General features: G+C 51.9%; 1 protein-coding gene across 1 annotated transcript in view; it reads right to left on the bottom strand.

Annotated features, from left to right (window-relative positions):
- Nucleotides 1-19821, bottom strand: part of BARHL1 (BarH like homeobox 1) — a 59820-nt gene extending 39999 nt beyond the window's left edge. Inside the window, exon 1 of the mRNA XM_069612139.1 lies at nucleotides 19017-19821. Coding sequence (XP_069468240.1) covers nucleotides 19017-19482 — 466 coding nt within the window. The 5' untranslated portion in view covers nucleotides 19483-19821. The remainder of the gene's footprint in view (nucleotides 1-19016) is intronic.
- Nucleotides 19822-20209: the final 388 nt, after the last annotated feature.

The following is a 20209-nucleotide window of genomic DNA, read 5'->3' as shown; positions in this document are numbered from 1 at the left end:
AGACGTCGGTGCGTCATTATGCACACAAATGACTGCACCCTGCTCTCAGTACAGTGTACAGACCTCAGTGTATCATTATGCACACATAGGACTGCACCCTGCTCTCAGTACAGTGTACAGACCCCTCAGTGCGTAATTATGCACACCCAGTACTGCACCCTGCTTTCAGTACAGTGTACAGACCTCAGTGTGTCATTATGCTCATGCAGGACCACACCCTGCTCTCAGTACAGTGTACAGTCCCCTCCGTGCGTCATTATGAACACTCAGTACTGCACCTGCTCTCAGTACAGTGTACAGACCTCAGTGTGTCATTATGCACAAACAGGAATGCACCCTGCTCTCAGTACAGTGTACAGACCCCTCAGTGCGTCATTATGCTCACACAGTACTGTGCCCTGCTCTCAGTACAGTGTACAGACCTCAGTGTGTCATTATGCTCACGCAGGACCGCACCCTGCTCTCAGTACAGTGTACAGACCTCAGTGTGTCATTATGCTCAAGCAGGACCGCACCCTGCTCTCAGTACAGTGTATAGACCCCTCAGTGTGTCATTATGCACACACAGGACTGCACCCTGCTCTCAGTACAGTGTACAGACTTCAGTGTGTCATTATGCGCACACAGGACTGCACCCTGCTCTCACAGGCACAGGACTGCACCCTGCTCTCACCGGCACAGGACTGCACCCTGTTCTCAGTACAGTGTACAGACTTCAGTGTGTCATTATGCTCACACAGGACTGCACCCTGCTCTCAGTACAGTGTACAGACTTCAGTGTGTCATTATGCGTACACAGGACTGCACCCTGCTCTCACAGGCACAGGACTGCACCCTGCTCTCACATGCACAGGATTGCACCCTGCTCTCAGTACAGTGTACAGACCTCAGTGTGTCATTATGCTCAAGCAGGACCACACCCTGCTCTCAGTACAGTGTACAGACCCCTCAGTGTGTCATTATGCACACACAGGGCTGCACCCTGCTCTCAGTACAGTGTACAGACTTCAGTGTGTCATTATGCGCACACAGGACTGCACCCTGCTCTCACAGGCACAGGACTGCACCCTGCTCTCACAGGCACAGGACTGCACCCTGTTCTCAGTACAGTGTACAGACTTCAGTGTGTCCTTATGCTCACAGAGGACTGCACCCTGCTCTCAGTACAGTGTACAGACTTCAGTGTGTCATTATGCGCACACAGGACTGCACCCTGCTCTCACAGGCACAGGACTGCACCCTGCTCTCACAGTCACAGGACTGCACCCTGCTCTCAGTACAGTGTACAGACCCCTCTGTGCGTAATTATGCACACCCAGTACTGCACCCTGCTTTCAGTACAGTGTACAGACCTCGGTGTGTCATTATGCTCATGCAGGACCACACCCTGCTCTCAGTACAGTGTACAGTCCCCTCCGTGCATCATTATGAACACTCAGTACTGCACCTGCTCTCAGTACAGTGTACAGACCCCTCAGTGTGTCATTATGCACACTCAGTACTGCACCTGCTCTCAGTACAGTGTACAGACCTCAGTGTGTCATTATGCACAAACAGGAATGCACCCTGCTCTCAGTACAGTGTACAGACCCCTCAGTGCGTCATTAGGCACACTCAGTACTGCACCCTGCTCTCAGTAGAGTGTACAGACCCCTCAGTGCGTCATTATGCTCACACAGGACTGCACCCTGCTCTCAGTACAGTGTACAGACCCCTCAGTGCGTCATTATGCTCACACAGGACTTCACCCTGCGCTCAGTACAGTGTACAGACTTCAGTGTGTCATTATGCTCACACAGGACTGCACCCTGCTCTCAGTACAGTGTACAGACTTCAGTGTGTCATTATGCGCACACAGGACGGCACCCTGCTCTCAGTACAGTGTACAGACTTCAGTGTGTCATTATGCGCACACAGGACTGCACCCTGCTATCACAGGCACAGGACTGCACCCTGCTCTCACAGGCACAGGACTGCACCCTGTTCTCAGTACAGTGTACAGACTTCAGTGTGTCATTATGCTCACACAGGACTTCACCCTGCGCTCAGTACAGTGTACAGACTTCATTGTGTCATTATGCACACACAGGCCTGCACCCTGCGCTCAGTACAGTGTACAGACTTCAGTGTGTCATTATGCACACACAGGAGTGCACCCTGCGCTCAGTACAGTGTACAGACGTCGGTGCGTCATTATGCACACAAATGACTGCACCCTGCTCTCAGTACAGTGTACAGACCTCAGTGTATCATTATGCACACATAGGACTGCACCCTGCTCTCAGTACAGTGTACAGACCCCTCAGTGCGTAATTATGCACACCCAGTACTGCACCCTGCTTTCAGTACAGTGTACAGACCTCAGTGTGTCATTATGCTCATGCAGGACCACACCCTGCTCTCAGTACAGTGTACAGTCCCCTCCGTGCGTCATTATGAACACTCAGTACTGCACCTGCTCTCAGTACAGTGTACAGACCTCAGTGTGTCATTATGCACAAACAGGAATGCACCCTGCTCTCAGTACAGTGTACAGACCCCTCAGTGCGTCATTATGCTCACACAGTACTGTGCCCTGCTCTCAGTACAGTGTACAGACCTCAGTGTGTCATTATGCTCACGCAGGACCGCACCCTGCTCTCAGTACAGTGTACAGACCTCAGTGTGTCATTATGCTCAAGCAGGACCGCACCCTGCTCTCAGTACAGTGTATAGACCCCTCAGTGTGTCATTATGCACACACAGGACTGCACCCTGCTCTCAGTACAGTGTACAGACTTCAGTGTGTCATTATGCGCACACAGGACTGCACCCTGCTCTCACAGGCACAGGACTGCACCCTGCTCTCACCGGCACAGGACTGCACCCTGTTCTCAGTACAGTGTACAGACTTCAGTGTGTCATTATGCTCACACAGGACTGCACCCTGCTCTCAGTACAGTGTACAGACTTCAGTGTGTCATTATGCGTACACAGGACTGCACCCTGCTCTCACAGGCACAGGACTGCACCCTGCTCTCACATGCACAGGACTGCACCCTGCTCTCAGTACAGTGTACAGACCTCAGTGTGTCATTATGCTCAAGCAGGACCACACCCTGCTCTCAGTACAGTGTACAGACCCCTCAGTGTGTCATTATGCACACACAGGGCTGCACCCTGCTCTCAGTACAGTGTACAGACTTCAGTGTGTCATTATGCGCACACAGGACTGCACCCTGCTCTCACAGGCACAGGACTGCACCCTGCTCTCACAGGCACAGGACTGCACCCTGTTCTCAGTACAGTGTACAGACTTCAGTGTGTCCTTATGCTCACAGAGGACTGCACCCTGCTCTCAGTACAGTGTACAGACTTCAGTGTGTCATTATGCGCACACAGGACTGCACCCTGCTCTCACAGGCACAGGACTGCACCCTGCTCTCACAGTCACAGGACTGCACCCTGCTCTCAGTACAGTGTACAGACCCCTCTGTGCGTAATTATGCACACCCAGTACTGCACCCTGCTTTCAGTACAGTGTACAGACCTCGGTGTGTCATTATGCTCATGCAGGACCACACCCTGCTCTCAGTACAGTGTACAGTCCCCTCCGTGCATCATTATGAACACTCAGTACTGCACCTGCTCTCAGTACAGTGTACAGACCCCTCAGTGTGTCATTATGCACACTCAGTACTGCACCTGCTCTCAGTACAGTGTACAGACCTCAGTGTGTCATTATGCACAAACAGGAATGCACCCTGCTCTCAGTACAGTGTACAGACCCCTCAGTGCGTCATTAGGCACACTCAGTACTGCACCCTGCTCTCAGTAGAGTGTACAGACCCCTCAGTGCGTCATTATGCTCACACAGGACTGCACCCTGCTCTCAGTACAGTGTACAGACCCCTCAGTGCGTCATTAGGCACACTCAGTACTGCACCCTGCTCTCAGTAGAGTGTACAGACCCCTCAGTGCGACATTATGCTCACACAGGACTGCACCCTGCTCTCAGTACAGTGTACAGACCTCAGTGTGTCATTATGCTCACGGAGGACCGCACCCTGCTCTCTGTACAGTGTACAGACCCCTCATTGCGTCATTAGGCACACACAGTACTGCACCCTGCTCTCAGTAGAGTGTACAGACCCCTCAGTGCGTCATTATGCACACCCAGTACTGCACCCTGCTTTCAGTACAGTGCACAGACCTCAGTGTGTCATTATGCTCATGCAGGACCACACCCTGCTCTCAGTACAGTGTACAGTCCCCTCCGTGCGTCATTATGAACACTCAGTACTGCACCTGCTCTCAGTACAGTGTACAGACCCCTCAGTGCGTCACTATGCACACTCAGTACTGCACCTGCTCTCAGTACAGTGTACAGACCTCAGTGTGTCATTATGCTCATGTAGGACCGTACCCTGCTCTCAGTACAGTGTACAGACCTCAGTGTGTCATTATGCTCAAGCAGGACCGCACCCTGCTTTCAGTACAGTGTACAGACCCCTCGGTGCGTCATTGTGCTCACACAGGACCCCACCCTGCTTTCAGTACAGTGTACAGACCCCTCAGTGCGTCATTATTCACACTCAGTACTGCACCCTGCTCTCAGTACAGTGTACAGACCCCTCAGTGCGTCATTATGCTCACGCAGGACTGGACCTGCTCTCAGTACAGTGTACAGACGCCTCGGTGCGTCATTATGCACACTCAGTACTGCACCCTGCTCTCAGTACAGTGTACAGACCTCAGTGTGTCATTATGCTCACGCAGGACCGCACCCTGCTCTCAGTACAGTGTACAGACCCCTGGGTGCGTCATTATGCACACTCAGTACTGCACCCTGCTCTCAGTACAGTGTACAGACCTCAGTGTGTCATTATGCTCACGCAGGACCGCACCCTGCTCTCAGTACAGTGTACAGGCCCCTCAATGCATCATTATGCTCACACAGTACTGTGCCCTGCTCTCAGTACCGTGTACAGACCTCAGTGTGTCATTATGCTCACACAGTACTGCACCCTGCTCTCAGTACAGTGTGCAGACCTCACTGCATCATTATGCTCACGCAGGACTGCACCCTGCTCTCAGTACAGTCTACAGACGTTGGTGCGTCATTATGCACACACAGGACTGCACCCTGCTCTCACAGGCACAGGACTGCAGACTGTTATCAGTACAGTGTACAGACCTCAGTGTGTCATTATGCACACACAGGACTTCGCCCTGCTCTCAGTACAGTGTACCAAACCCTCAGTGCGTCATTATGCATACTCGGGATTGTGCCCTGCTCTCAGTACAGTGTACAGACCTCAGTGTGTTATTATGCACACACAGGACTGCACCCTGCTCTCAGCAAAGTGTACAGCCCCCTCAGTGCGTCATTATGCATACTCAGTACTGCACCCTGCTCTCAGTACAGTGTACAGACCTCAGTGTGTCATTATGCTCACACAGGACTGCACCCTGCTCTCAGTACAGTCTACAGACGTTGGTGCGTCATTATGCACACACAGGACTGCACCCTGCTCTCACAGGCACAGGACTGCAGCCTGTTATCAGTACAGTGTACAGACCTCAGTGTGTCATTATGCACACACAGGACTTCGCCCTGCTCTCAGTACAGTCTACAGACGTTGGTGCGTCATTATGCACACACAGGACTGCACCCTGCTCTCACAGGCACAGGACTGCAACCTGTTATCAGTACAGTGTACAGACCTCAGTGTGTCATTATGCACACACAGGACTGCGCCCTGCTCTCAGTACAGTGTACCGAACCCTCAGTGCGTCATTATGCATACTCAGGATTATGCCCTGCTCTCAGTACAGTGTACAGACCTCAGTGTGTCATTATGCACACACAGGACTGCACCCTGCTCTCAGTACAGTCTACAGACGTTGGTGCCTCATTATGCACACACAGGACTGCACCCTGCTCTCACAGGAACAGGACTGCAACCTGTTATCAGTACAATGTACAGACCTCAGTGTGTCATTATGCACACACAGGACTGCGCCCTGCTCTCAGTACAGTGTACCGAACCCTCAATGCGTCATTATGCATACTCAGGATTGTGCCCTGCTCTCAGTACAGTGTACAGACCTCAGTGTGTCATTATGCACACACAGGACTGCACCCTGCTCTCAGTACAGTCTACAGACGTTGGTGTGTCATTATGCACACACAGGACTGCACCCTGCTCTCACAGGGACAGGACTGCAACCTGTTATCAGTACGATGTACAGACCTCAGTGTGTCATTATGCACACACAGGACTGCGCCCTGCTCTCAGTACAGTGTACCGAACCCTCAGTGCGTCATTATGCATACTCAGGATTGTGCCCTGCTCTCAGTACAGTGTACAGACCTCAGTGTGTCATTATGCACACACAGGACTGCACCCTGCTCTCAGTACAGTCTACAGAAGTTGGTGCGTCATTATGCACACACAGGACTGCACCCTGCTCTCACAGGCACAGGACTGCAACCTGTTATCAGTACAGTGTACAGACCTCAGTGTGTCATTATGCACACACAGGACTGCGCCCTGCTCTCAGTACAGTGTACCGAACCCTCAGTGCATCATTATGCATACTCAGGATTGTGCCCTGCTCTCAGTACAGTGTACAGACCTCAGTGTGTCATTATGCACACACAGGACTGCACCCTGCTCTCAGTACAGTGTACAGACCTCAGTGTGTCATTATGCACACACAGGACTGCACCCTGCTCTCAGTACAGTCTACAGACGTTGGTGCGTCATTATGCACACACAGGACTGCACCCTGCTCTCACAGGCACAGGACTGCAACCTGTTATCAGTACAGTGTACAGACCTCAGTGTGTCATTATGCACACACAGGACTGAGCCCTGCTCTCAGTACAGTGTACCGAACCCTCAGTGCGTCATTATGCATACTCAGGATTGTGCCCTGCTCTCAGTACAGTGTACAGACCCCAGTGTGTCATTATGCACACTCAGGACTGCGCCCTGCTCTCAGTACAGTGTACAGACCTCAGTGTGTCATTATGCACACACAGTACTGCACCCTGCTCTCAGTACAGTGTCCAGACGTCGGTGCGTCATTATGCACACACAGGACTGCACCCTGCTCTCACAGGCACAGGACTGCAACCTGTTATCAGTACAGTGTACAGACCTCAGTGTGTCATTATGCGCACACAGGACTGTGCCCTGCTCTCAGTACAGTGTACAGACCTCAGTGTGTCATTACGCACACACCTGACTGCACCCTGCTCTCAGTACAGTGTACAGACGTCGGTGCGTCATTATGCACACACAGGACTGCACCCTGCTCTCAGTACAGTGTACAGGTGGGAGTTGCACCCTGCTCTCAGTACAGTCTACAGACGTTGGTGTGTCATTATGCACACACAGGACTGCACCCTGCTCTCACAGGGACAGGACTGCAACCTGTTATCAGTACGATGTACAGACCTCAGTGTGTCATTATGCACACACAGGACTGCGCCCTGCTCTCAGTACAGTGTACCGAACCCTCAGTGCGTCATTATGCATACTCAGGATTGTGCCCTGCTCTCAGTACAGTGTACAGACCTCAGTGTGTCATTATGCTCACACAGGACTGCACCCTGCTCTCAGTACAGTCTACAGACGTTGGTGCGTCATTATGCACACACAGGACTGCACCCTGCTCTCACAGGCACAGGACTGCAGCCTGTTATCAGTACAGTGTACAGACCTCAGTGTGTCATTATGCACACACAGGACTTCGCCCTGCTCTCAGTACAGTCTACAGACGTTGGTGCGTCATTATGCACACACAGGACTGCACCCTGCTCTCACAGGCACAGGACTGCAACCTGTTATCAGTACAGTGTACAGACCTCAGTGTGTCCTTATGCACACACAGGACTGCGCCCTGCTCTCAGTACAGTGTACCGAACCCTCAGTGCGTCATTATGCATACTCAGGATTATGCCCTGCTCTCAGTACAGTGTACAGACCTCAGTGTGTCATTATGCACACACAGGACTGCACCCTGCTCTCAGTACAGTCTACAGACGTTGGTGCCTCATTATGCACACACAGGACTTCACCCTGCTCTCACAGGAACAGGACTGCAACCTGTTATCAGTACAATGTACAGACCTCAGTGTGTCATTATGCACACACAGGACTGCGCCCTGCTCTCAGTACAGTGTACCGAACCCTCAATGCGTCATTATGCATACTCAGGATTGTGCCCTGCTCTCAGTACAGTGTACAGACCTCAGTGTGTCATTATGCACACACAGGACTGCACCCTGCTCTCAGTACAGTCTACAGACGTTGGTGTGTCATTATGCACACACAGGACTGCACCCTGCTCTCACAGGGACAGGACTGCAACCTGTTATCAGTACGATGTACAGACCTCAGTGTGTCATTATGCACACACAGGACTGCGCCCTGCTCTCAGTACAGTGTACCGAACCCTCAGTGCGTCATTATGCATACTCAGGATTGTGCCCTGCTCTCAGTACAGTGTACAGACCTCAGTGTGTCATTATGCACACACAGGACTGCACCCTGCTCTCAGTACAGTCTACAGACGTTGGTGCGTCATTATGCACACACAGGACTGCACCCTGCTCTCACAGGCACAGGACTGCAACCTGTTATCAGTACAGTGTACAGACCTCAGTGTGTCATTATGCACACACAGGACTGCGCCCTGCTCTCAGTACAGTGTACCGAACCCTCAGTGCATCATTATGCATACTCAGGATTGTGCCCTGCTCTCAGTACAGTGTACAGACCTCAGTGTGTCATTATGCACACACAGGACTGCACCCTGCTCTCAGTGCAGTGTACAGACCTCAGTGTGTCATTATGCACACACAGGACTGCACCCTGCTCTCAGTACAGTCTACAGACGTTGGTGCGTCATTATGCACACACAGGACTGCACCCTGCTCTCACAGGCACAGGACTGCAACCTGTTATCAGTACAGTGTACAGACCTCAGTGTGTCATTATGCACACACAGGACTGAGCCCTGCTCTCAGTACAGTGTACCGAACCCTCAGTGCGTCATTATGCATACTCAGGATTGTGCCCTGCTCTCAGTACAGTGTACAGACCCCAGTGTGTCATTATGCACACTCAGGACTGCGCCCTGCTCTCAGTACAGTGTACAGACCTCAGTGTGTCATTATGCACACACAGTACTGCACCCTGCTCTCAGTACAGTGTCCAGACGTCGGTGCGTCATTATGCACACACAGGACTGCACCCTGCTCTCACAGGCACAGGACTGCAACCTGTTATCAGTACAGTGTACAGACCTCAGTGTGTCATTATGCGCACACAGGACTGTGCCCTGCTCTCAGTACAGTGTACAGACCTCAGTGTGTCATTACGCACACACCTGACTGCACCCTGCTCTCAGTACAGTGTACAGACGTCGGTGCGTCATTATGCACACACAGGACTGCACCCTGCTCTCAGTACAGTGTACAGGTGGGAGTTGCACCCTGCTCTCAGTACAGTGTACCGCAGTACACTGTACTGAGAGCAGGTTGCAGTTCTGTGTGCACACGTGGTCCTGTTGTCGTTGCATCGTTATGCACAGTACTGTGCCTTGCTCTCAGCACAGGGTACTGTTCAGTGCACCATTCTGCACAGTACTGTACCCGGCATAGTACGGAGTGCTTCTTTTGGTGCAGTGCTCGGCAGTGGCCGGTAGGGTGCCCAATACCCGGGTACCTGGGTATTTCATTTTGTAAAGTATTGCTGTTTTCCCTCCGCATAGGGACCCTGCTGTAGTGTGGTGTAGTGTGGTGTAGAGCACCGCACATTAAGAAACAGGGGGCAACTTTTTTGTTTAAAGCCGCGCCCGTCAGGTCGTATGTGTGTCTCATTCAGCGGTACGCAGGTCCTTCTCTGTACGTGTGGGAGCGTGTTGTACTGAGCGGGGGGGGGGGCGGGGGGGCTTGCCGTTAGGACTGTACCCCGGCCACCACCCTCTTTATTGGCACGTTCTCGGGCAGAAGTCAGCAGAGCGGCGGGCCCTGTCTACGCGCCCCGCTGTACCTTTTAGCCTTCGTTAAAGGGCGCAAAGGCGCTATAGTGATACCGTAATACAGCACAGCAGGGGGTGTCATTAAATTGAGTGTTCGGGTTGTGACAGGAGGGGCGCCTGGGCCCTTGGACTCCAGTGGGGAGACCTTCCCAGGGGGTTGGAGAGGGTGGGGGGCAGAAGATATAGCTTAAGTATCCGACCAGTACACCCCCGGGAACAGCCCTCCCACTGGTGGGTAGGACGCGGCCATAGAGGCAGGAAGGGGTGAGTAAGAATGCCAAGGGGCTTCTGTGTGCTATACACAGACCCTGCCCACTATGCTGAGGCGTAGAGGGCGACTGGAGCAGGGCCCGGGGGCTGCCACACTGCAGGGCAATGCGGGCAGACACGGGTGGGGGGTGAAGGGGTGGGCTCTATTAACGGCGCGCTGTATCTGCTTGCAGGGGGAGTATTTTATTGTATACCGCGTCTATTAATTTCGAACTAATACGTATCGGCTACCTTGACTTGCTTTAACTGAACACGTGCAACGATCGCCCTTTCAGCGCGCGAGGGTTTGTGTACACGTGCGAGTGTGCGCGCCCACGTTGACTTGTATATTCCTGTGTATGTGGCTGTCTGGCGTATGCACAGAAGGATATGTTGGCGGTGTATGCACGAGTCGATATATTTGTATATGGGAAGGCGTATACCGATGCATATTTTCCTGCGCGAGAATATGGTTCACTCCAAGAAAGGCGCGCACGCGCTGGGTTTGTATTTCTAAATGTGCAGACCTGTGTATACCATGCGTGTGTCATACCGCATGGGATGTGTGCGATATAATATATCCACGTGTGTATATCTACACGCACACGTATATATGAACTTGACATACATGATCTATTCACACGCCTACCTATTTGCATCTCTGGCCGGCCGGGCTGCCAGAAGGCTGTGCCCTTTCCATACTTGCACTGGCTGTACTGGCCCGGGCGCGCCGGGCAGTACCGGGCAGTACCGGGCAGTGCCGGCTGATCCTATAGTACATATCATGGGGGCCTAACCCAGCTGCACACCTAGGCCACTCATTCACAGGAGTGCAATTTGAAAATGTGCTTTTGGTTCTCATGAGCCTGGGGTGCGCTGCTGCCTTCGGTGGGGGAGGGGGGGGGCTCGGTAAGGCGGGGTGAAAGGGTGGTTTTGTAATTCGAGGCCGAGCTGTCCTTATTCGACCATTAGACCCTTGCGATGTATGTGTTGTTTGTTTAACGTGTTAGAATTCTTGGATTTACATGATTTTAATCTATAATTGAAACGATAACTATGCCTGCAAATACTATAGCGTAACCCATACATATGTGTGATTTCTTTGTAATCAGGAGACACTTGTAACTAACAAGTGCTGAGAAACATTTCAGCTCTTTACAGCACGTGGTTAGTTTGGGGTGGAAGGAGGATAGCCGGGCAGTGCGGGCAGTACCTTAATGCTGTTGGGTCCTGTCTCGGGGGTGGGAGGGGGCCTTTATGGCAGGGTTGGAGTGAAGGCTTTTTAGTGCTTCGGCTGCCGGCGGTTCACTGGCTTCTTTCCACAGTGGTTCTGTGCAGGCTGTTTCTGCTCACTCTGGACATGACAGGATGTTGATAGTTCAAGTGAAGGCCGGGTGCTGAATACAGGAAGTGGGGCGCACTAGGTGGAACCCGGGCTTCTCTCTGCAGTAACCTGCTAAGACCATGGGGGCCTGCTTGCAAGGAGCGCTCATCGCAGGGTCTCTGGAAAAAGAGCCCAACTGTCAACATTAATGCTCGCTGCATTACATGGGTGGAAATCCATAAAACACAGGAATCATGTCAGGCCTTTAAATTATGGGTTTTACATCATCCCTGTAAATTATGAGCTTGAAACCACTGCAGGAGGTGCAATACAAACCGCTACCAACCAGGAAGAAACCTAAGATCAAGCAAAGACCTCCAAATCAAAACGAAGCACTACGAAAAAAGGAATTTGGCCGGTACTACATTCTCTCGTCTAATTGCCAATCTATGGAACTCACTCCTGAAGGAAATAAGAACGACAGAAGACCACCTCACCTTCAGAAAATTGCTGAAAACCTGGCTATTCAACTCACCGGGACTAGCATAAAAAATGGGCACATCTAACAACTATCACCGCAAACCCAAGACACTCAAGGGACAGTACTGATCCTGGAACCGACAAACCGCACAGTACTAACCTCTAACCGCCCAGCTCCTCGCCGCTCTCCAGCACACCCCACACGGCCTAACGGGCCAGCCCTACTACGCACAATCAAACATCTGCCAAAAGAACAAACTGCCACAAACAACCCAGACACTGAGCGTTGCTTCTCTGAGCGCAAGAACCCCCAGTGTGCACAATCCAAACACACTCAGAAGCCGACACACACAGGCGACAGTTGCTCTTGGTTCTGCGAGCACCAACAGAACAGCACAACCTCTATCCTATTCCTCTTCCCTCACTAACCTACCCCAGCCACCTTCTTGCAGAGCCCCATTAGTGCCTGGAGACCATGCCAATGGTTACGGTGTGCTGTATAAGTCAACCCACCATAATGTAATACTAAAGAACGCCTCTCCATCAATTAACCCCAATCTATCGATATATTGATTACTTTATGAAACAACCTGCTTGTGTACTATCTCTGCTCTCTCTCTCTCTCTCTCACTCCACCCCCCTTCCATCCCCCCAAAATACACACCAGGTCACTAAGTGAAAACAAGCCCCCTCTGTTATTGGGGACAATCCACCCTCAGGGTAGTCATAATATCACAAAAGACGGGTGGACGCGTCCTTTACATAAAAAAGACTCCTATTCCTAAACTCCATCAGTCCCTCAAGAAGAGCGTACCCGTCCCTTTGTGCCCCCCGCTGTCCCGAGGTCACGCTGATGTGCTGTCAGTCTGATAGGGGTAGCCGTAGGGAGGGTGCCTATCTCTAAACTCAACTGCACAAAAAAGAGAAATAGTAACGGAATGAAACTTAAAGCACTAAAAATACTCAAAGGGTGTTCAGGCTGGGATATTTCTTCCACTTTATTCTCCCCTTTGCTGAGTGTGTACCACGCTCGTTAATCGAATGTGCCAATGGAAAGTGCCACCCACTCGCGGCGTTCCTAGAGGCTTTACCAGGTCTAACGCTGTATGCGACTTATTAAAAAAGGATAATAGCAGGTCGCTTGGTCGACCGGTTTCGGTGAACAAGCGGGCTATTTAATGTCACCTTCTTCAGGGCCAAAGCACACGGATCGTCTTCAGGTCCTCCCACAACAGTCTTTCGTTTCTTGGGGTTCCACAGGGAATTATTAACTGCCATCCACTTCATTCCACTATGTATACAGAGTTATTATATATATATATATATATATATATATGTCTATATATGTCTATTTGGTGTCTATTTTATATATGTATGTATTGGTTTATAAAAAACCTTTGAAAACCCAAAATAAAAAAGAAGAAAGAAAGCAGAAAAGGTGTATCAAAATTCGCTGGACTTAACAAATCAACATCCCAAAGCCTTTAGGAATTAGTTTAACTGCTTCTGTTTGAGTCAAGACATCAAGGGCTGGTCACCGCCAGCAAATCTTTTAAATCCTTTAGGAAGTAAGGCAATGCAAAGATCAATTTCCAATACAACACCAAGAGAGGGATGGTGGATTGCATTGTGCAATGTGTGCCTTGGCTCAAATGGACTTTGCTACATATATATATATATAGAGAGAGAGAGAGAGAGAGAGAGAGAGAGAGAGAGAGAGAGAGAGAGAGAGAGAGAGAGAGAGAGAGAGAGAGCGCGCTGCCTGCCTTTACGCCTTTACAGACATAGGCTTGTCCATCTGCCTCATGTTAATACACAGACTATATTTCCCCGTATAGAACACAAGCGGTGGGGGCGCCTAATCTGTATTATGGACTGGCCAGCTAGACAGACAGCCTGCACGTCTCAGGACACCAGTGGGTGATGGATCGACTCCCCACGGCTGGGTAGCCCCCAGGCTGCGCATCCTCTTTAAAGAGAGGCCGTCACACACAGGCCGAGGTGATGTAAATTGGCCGCGTTAGGACTTTACAGCGGTTTATGGCGGCTCGCATGGCGGAGCCCTCAGAGGTGCGGGGCAGCCGCTGAATGCGGCCTGGTTCTTCTCAGTGGGGGCCGATAATCCGTTTAATTGAGTCACAGGGGAACCAAACCCAACCGCTCTAATCCCGAAACCTAACAGAGCAGATAGAGACCGAAAAAGCGCCTTCCCAGCGGCCCCCCGTCTGCTTGCATTTCACGGACAGCCGAGCACCAGCACCCCGCCCTCCCCTCTCCCCCAAAACAAGCTCCTTAAAATCGCTTGGCTGGGTCCTATGCAAAGTGTTTGAAAGTTCATAATGGCCCTGATCCCCGTGTCAGGGACGGGCTGCAATGGGTGCTAAAAGACCGGGGAGAATCGCAGAGAGTTGGAGCCCCGCTGAGTGGAAAATCCGGGGCTTTAAAGCGGTTTATCGGGGAAGCTTCAATTGGGTTCGGATAGCTTTATAATAACACAAATCAGGCTGTAAAACACCGCCTTGCCATGTCTTCCCCTCCTCCCAAAATAAACCTCCTAGCTGAAGCTCCTTTGAAGCGCTTGGGTCGGCCGCGAAGCGCTCTTCTAGTCAAAGCCCTCGATTTAGCAGCGGCCCGGTTTATCCCGTATAAATCTCATTTTTTTGGCTACGGTCCCACTGTAGTGGGAACAGATTGCGCTCAGATTGCCCAGGGCACCCCCTCGCTGAAAGATCGGGGCCTTTAATGCATGCCCTCGACAAGTGTATTATTTATAAACCCCGTTTACTGCTCTAGTTAAGCAATTTATATGGGCATGTTTACAATTAAACGTGATTGTTTTCCTTCCAATATAATTGTCCGGTCTTATAAAAATGAAAGATTGCCCTAGACATCGTTTTTCCTACTAAAAAAAGCTTGTTTTATAAATAATTCGTTTCTCGGTCTGAAGCGCTTTAAAGGTGTAATAAATTAGCGCCCACTTGCTCGTGTACTATTTTAACGCCATGTATATAACACGGTCCCCAAATACAAGGCGGCTTTTGTCCCCAGACAGCATCGCCGTGCCCCTTTCAAATTACTGTTTGGAATACTTCTAAATTAGCCACTTCAAATTACATTTTGTAGTAGTTATTCACAATGCTTTTAAAAATGGCGATTTATTTTCCAAGGGCCGCATTTACTAACATGTTTTCAGTGGGACTTCGCAGTGTTAGTACATGTGTGTGAATCGGGCCCCGGGTTTTGCTCTTACGGGGAGCGTGTTTCACGGCCCTGGGTGCGTTCGCTTGGAGCGCCTTTATTTGCGAGTCCTCGTCATGTGTGTGCAGTGAAGAAGAAGGGTGCTTAGTGGAAGTAACCAGCACGCGCAATTATCCGCAATTAGAGCCTGACAAAAATGCTGGGAGTTCTGCTGCGGGACTGATACAAAAGAGCAATTTGTGGTTCCCCGTGTGTTTGATGGGGTGGGGCGTTAAATGTAATTTCCCCCCGAAAAAAAACGAAAGTCGGTGAAGTAGGCGCGGGCAACGTTTAAAAAAACACGCCACCAGGGACCGGGTTACTTAGGCGATTCACAATGGCGCAATTCCGTTGAAAAACGCTCTGTAAATCAGGCTTAGCGCAGAAATGCGCATTTCACTCTGTGCGCAGTTTTAAGATGTATTGACAAGAGCAGCCAACGGGGCACGAGCCTTTCGGGGGAATTGTAGTGAAGGAGCGAGGGCCTGGCGCCTCCTGCTAAAAACACCACTTCGTGGCACTCAAGGCAACGAAAATGAGACGAGTCGCGTTTTGGATTAGGATAAAACCCGGCAATGAGCGATGTATTGTTTGAAATTCACTTGCACTCTCACGTGTGTGTGTATTACACCGTGTGTAGCGCACGAGGGCGGTTGCGATTGTTATCATTGTGGTTCGATATGAAAGGCTGAGTCGGCGCTGCCGGGATTCGAGCCTGGGATTGCAGGCCTCTGTGAGGCGCGGTGCACAAGTCGCAGAATCTTCGGGCCTGATTTACAAAGCGTTTTTCAATGCGAGCGCGCCATTGTTAAACGCCTTTAAAATAGAGCCTTGCATGTTTGCGGTGCACAGCACACATCACAAATAATGAACTTTAATGCACGCCACCCGCCTGCGCACGCACAAAGCGCTTCAAACACGAATTCACTCCCTTTAAGTCGCTTTTGGATCCAAAGTCTGATTCCCTAAAATGTTTTCAATGGGCGTTCCCCATTGAAACACATTTTTGTAAATCAGGCCGTTATTTTAAATAAAATGAAAAAAAACCCGCCGATGTATTTCCCCATGTAACTTTTTTTTCGGTGGGCGAAACGAACGATGCCCCTTCACCCTCTTGTTACCTGGGACCCAATTTTGGGGCACATCTCGCTCCTCTAGGTAGGTTCACAATTTTGGGTGTTTGGGGGGATGGGGGTGACAGCTTGCTCATAAATAAATAAATAATTCCCGGCATGGGCGTACTAATTTTAGGGGGGGGTGGACAGGGGTGTTTGTCCCCCCAACTTTCATGGCACACCATTTTGTCCCCATTCATTTGGCTGGGGCACCTTTTCTTCAGATGTCATTCCCCCCTCCCCCAACATTTTCAGCAAAGTTACTCCACTCATCCCCGGGGTAGGGTGGTACATGGGTTTATTTTGGCATTGCAGCTGCCATAATTCCCCATAAAATGCACAAGAGTCAGCCCCGGAACTAAACTACACAACGAAAGGCTTTTTAAACAGCTGAATGCGAAAAGGAGGCCTGCTTTTCCCAGTCACACTCTTTATTTTTAAAGTGATTCTTATGAACACGTTCTAGACGTTAATATACGCTTGGCAGCACGTGAGAGTGCTGTGCGGGGGAAGTTGTGAACTCGGGGGACACCTTTGAAATGCAATTCGCGGACACTAACATGATTTCCCTGTCCCCGTCCACCTGGCGGACCCCCGAAGAAAGGGCCTAGATTACATGGCGCAGGCAATGCCCCCCCCCCCCCCCCGCCCCAGAATAACCGAACCACCTCTGGAGCAAGAGATCCCTTTGCTCGACAGCACTTTGCCATAGCAAGCGATCCCTTTGCTGGACAGCACTTTGCCGTAGCAAGCATCCCTTTGCTCGACAGCACTTTGCCGTAGCAAGCATCCCTTTGCTGGACAGCACTTTGCCGTCGCAAGCGATCGCTCTGCTGGACAGCACTTTGCCGTAGCAAGCGCTCCCTTTGCTGGACAGCACTTTGCGTAGCAAGTGGACAGCACTTTGCCGTAGCAAGCATCCATTTGCTCGACAGCACTTTGCCGTACGTGGATCCCTTTGTTCGACAGCACTCTGCCGTAGCAAGCATCCCTTTGCTGGACAGCACTTTGCCGTAGCAAGCGATCGCTCTGCTGGACAGCACTTTGCCGTAGCAAGCGCTCCCTTTGCTGGACAGCACTTTGCGTAGCAAGTGGACAGCACTTTGCCGTAGCAAGCATCCATTTGCTCGACAGCACTTTGCCGTACGTGGATCCCTTTGCTCGACAGCACTCTGCCGTAGCAAGCGATCCCTTTGCTCGACAGCACTTTGTCCGCCCTTGTCGGAAAGAGCCGCGCCTGGTTAATTTATGACCCCTTAATTATTCTTTTCTCCACTTCTTTTCAGCCGGGGTGTTCGGTGGGGGCAGAACGCTCCGCAGCGGGCGAGAACAAACTGCACCCTCACAAAGGCGCAGAAGCGACACCGAAGTGTTCGAAATTCAATACCGTCGATGAAATGCGGTCATCGGTGTTTGGGCGCAGAAGAGCTGTGTGCGGGCGAGTTAATATCCGCGGTTTCTTTTCATGTATACATGCGATTGCTCGCAGTCTTGTGCAGCCCAAGAGGAGCAGACATAGCCGTTCCCGGCCCCCGCCACGGACCCGTCCCGAGGCGCCTCACTCACTTTTATAAATAGTTCACCTTTCCCACACCCGGGGAATAAGCGAGCGGCGCCGGCTGCCTGCTGCCGCTGCTCGGCGATGGGGGATGGGGGTCTCCGCATTTCAGCATCAATATATCACTCGACTGCATTAACAACCGAGCCGGGCTTCCAAATAAATGAGCATTAGATGGGTGCATTTCACCTGGGGCGGAAGGCCCCGCTGTGCTCCCGTATTCCGGGGGCTTTTGCTGCCTTGGAAAAATGTAAGTGTGCTTGGAAAATACGGTGAACAATCCGGTGTAATAATCCGAAAGGCCCTCGTGCCCCGAGGCTGCAGTCGGCTTGTTTACAAGCCCCCACCCGCACTCCTGCTGCGAGAACATTGATTAATCAAAGTCGGGGAAGCCCCCCGTAATCCCTTTATATGAGCAGAGACATACCGGCACATAGACCTGCCCCCGGGGGCCTCGGGAGTCCATGCCCCCGAGTGCCCTCTCTCCTGGGCAGCCTTGGATTTCGGGCACTCGACTCGACGGAGTTTAAGATCATTATTGGAAACGACTAATACATGGATGGATTTTCCGTTCGATCTGGGGGTTTCTCCCCTGGCTCGAGACGGGTGCAGTTTCCCTGCAGATGACTGATTTTCTTGGGGAGGCCTTTGCAAAGGTTCGCCGCTTTGTGGGTGTGGCTCCCTGGGAACGCCATCCACAGTTTAGGGAACTATGGGGCGCTCTGCGTCATCGCCCCATGGATGGGCCCAGGGTTGTGGAGTAGGGAGCAGTTTAGAAACTAAAGTGCGCGCCTCATTTCTAAAAACTCAACAACACTTAGAAAGCCCTTTGACTACGAGGTAAACTTGTTATTTAAGCTCCGAGAGGATATTCGCGCTGTTGTGGGCGCTAGAGAAATAGCTTTGTTAAACGATTATAATTTATATCCATACTTTAATTAATTTAATATATCCCCATCGCACCAGTGTGTGTTGCTCTGACCCCGGGGGCGTCCCACGGCCCCCAACCCCTTACCTCTGTACTCGGAGTCGGACGAGGCGTTGCTCCCCCCTCTCTCCATCTTTTCCCGGAAGTCCTCTGCCACTTTGCTCACCAGGCACCGGCCGGGCTCCTGGGTGGGCTGCCCGTTGCTGGAGTAGGGGGCACAGGCGGCCAGGGGTTTGCAGTCCGCCAGGATGTCTCTGATGAGGAAGGAGGAGGTCGTGATTGTCCTGGACTGAGAGGGCGCCGAGATATGACCCCCTCCCGGTGGCAGCTGGCACTCGATGCCTAGCGAGGGCCCGTGCCTGGCGCCGCCCGCTTCCAGGCACTCCCTGCCTGGGGACGATGGGGTCGAACAGCCGCTGCTGCCCTCGGAGCAGGGGCTCAGCTCCAGCGGGGTCCTGCAGTCCCCCATCAGGGGGTCCCCTTTGGCCCCCACAGGGCTCACGGCCCGGTGGGACAGGATAGAGTCGATGCCGAACGCGCTGGACCCTTCCATGGCTGCAGGCGCTGTCAGGCAGTCATTGAGTCCCTGGGGCCAGTGTTTGGGACTTGCTGGGTTTCAAAAATCCGTCAATGTGCCCCGCTCGTGAACCCTAAATCCAGTGGGAGCGTCTTGTCATTGTTTTGAGGAGGGGGTGGTGGGTGTAGTGAGGGTGGTGGGCCGACCTCCAACACTCCGAAAGGTCCAAGTGGAATCTGCTGGGCGCTATAGTTCAGGGTCACAGGAGCTGGCAATGGGTTGGAAGAGAAAGTGTCCCCCCAGAGAGGGCTACAGGAGGGCTAGTGGCAACCACCTGGGCGATGCGGAGCTGGCACCCTGGACTAGGCCCCAAGTGTTCACAGCCAGAGGAAATCCAGGGACACGCCTAGGGCCACTGCCCCCTCCCCACCTCTGTTTTCCCCAAAAGTCTCACGGGGAAGAGGTCCAGAGGCGGGAGAGGCCTTGCAGGAGGCGGGGGCATCAAGTATTGGGCCGGGCAAGAGGATCTGGTCCAGGGCGAACGGGTCAGAAACGGCGCCCAGGGGTCAGTAGCTTGCTTGCAGGGTCAGTATCTGGATTTCGGAGCAATGCTCTCAGTCGACGGTCAAACTTAAACAGAATCGGTCCAGAGGATCAGTCCCAGAGCAGAGTATCAGCGCCGACCAAGGCGTCGGATGAGGAGAAGGCCTCCAGGCTGCGGGGCAACTCTTGCCGGTACGTCACACTTGGGTCCAGGGGGGTC

Source organism: Ambystoma mexicanum, chromosome 8 (genome assembly GCF_040938575.1).
Source record: "Ambystoma mexicanum isolate Mex_15411 chromosome 8, UKY_AmexF1_1, whole genome shotgun sequence".
NCBI classification, from domain to species: Eukaryota; Metazoa; Chordata; class Amphibia; order Caudata; family Ambystomatidae; genus Ambystoma; species Ambystoma mexicanum.
The sequence above is the reverse complement of the archived record's forward strand: the minus strand, read 5'-3'. Positions and strand labels throughout refer to the sequence as shown.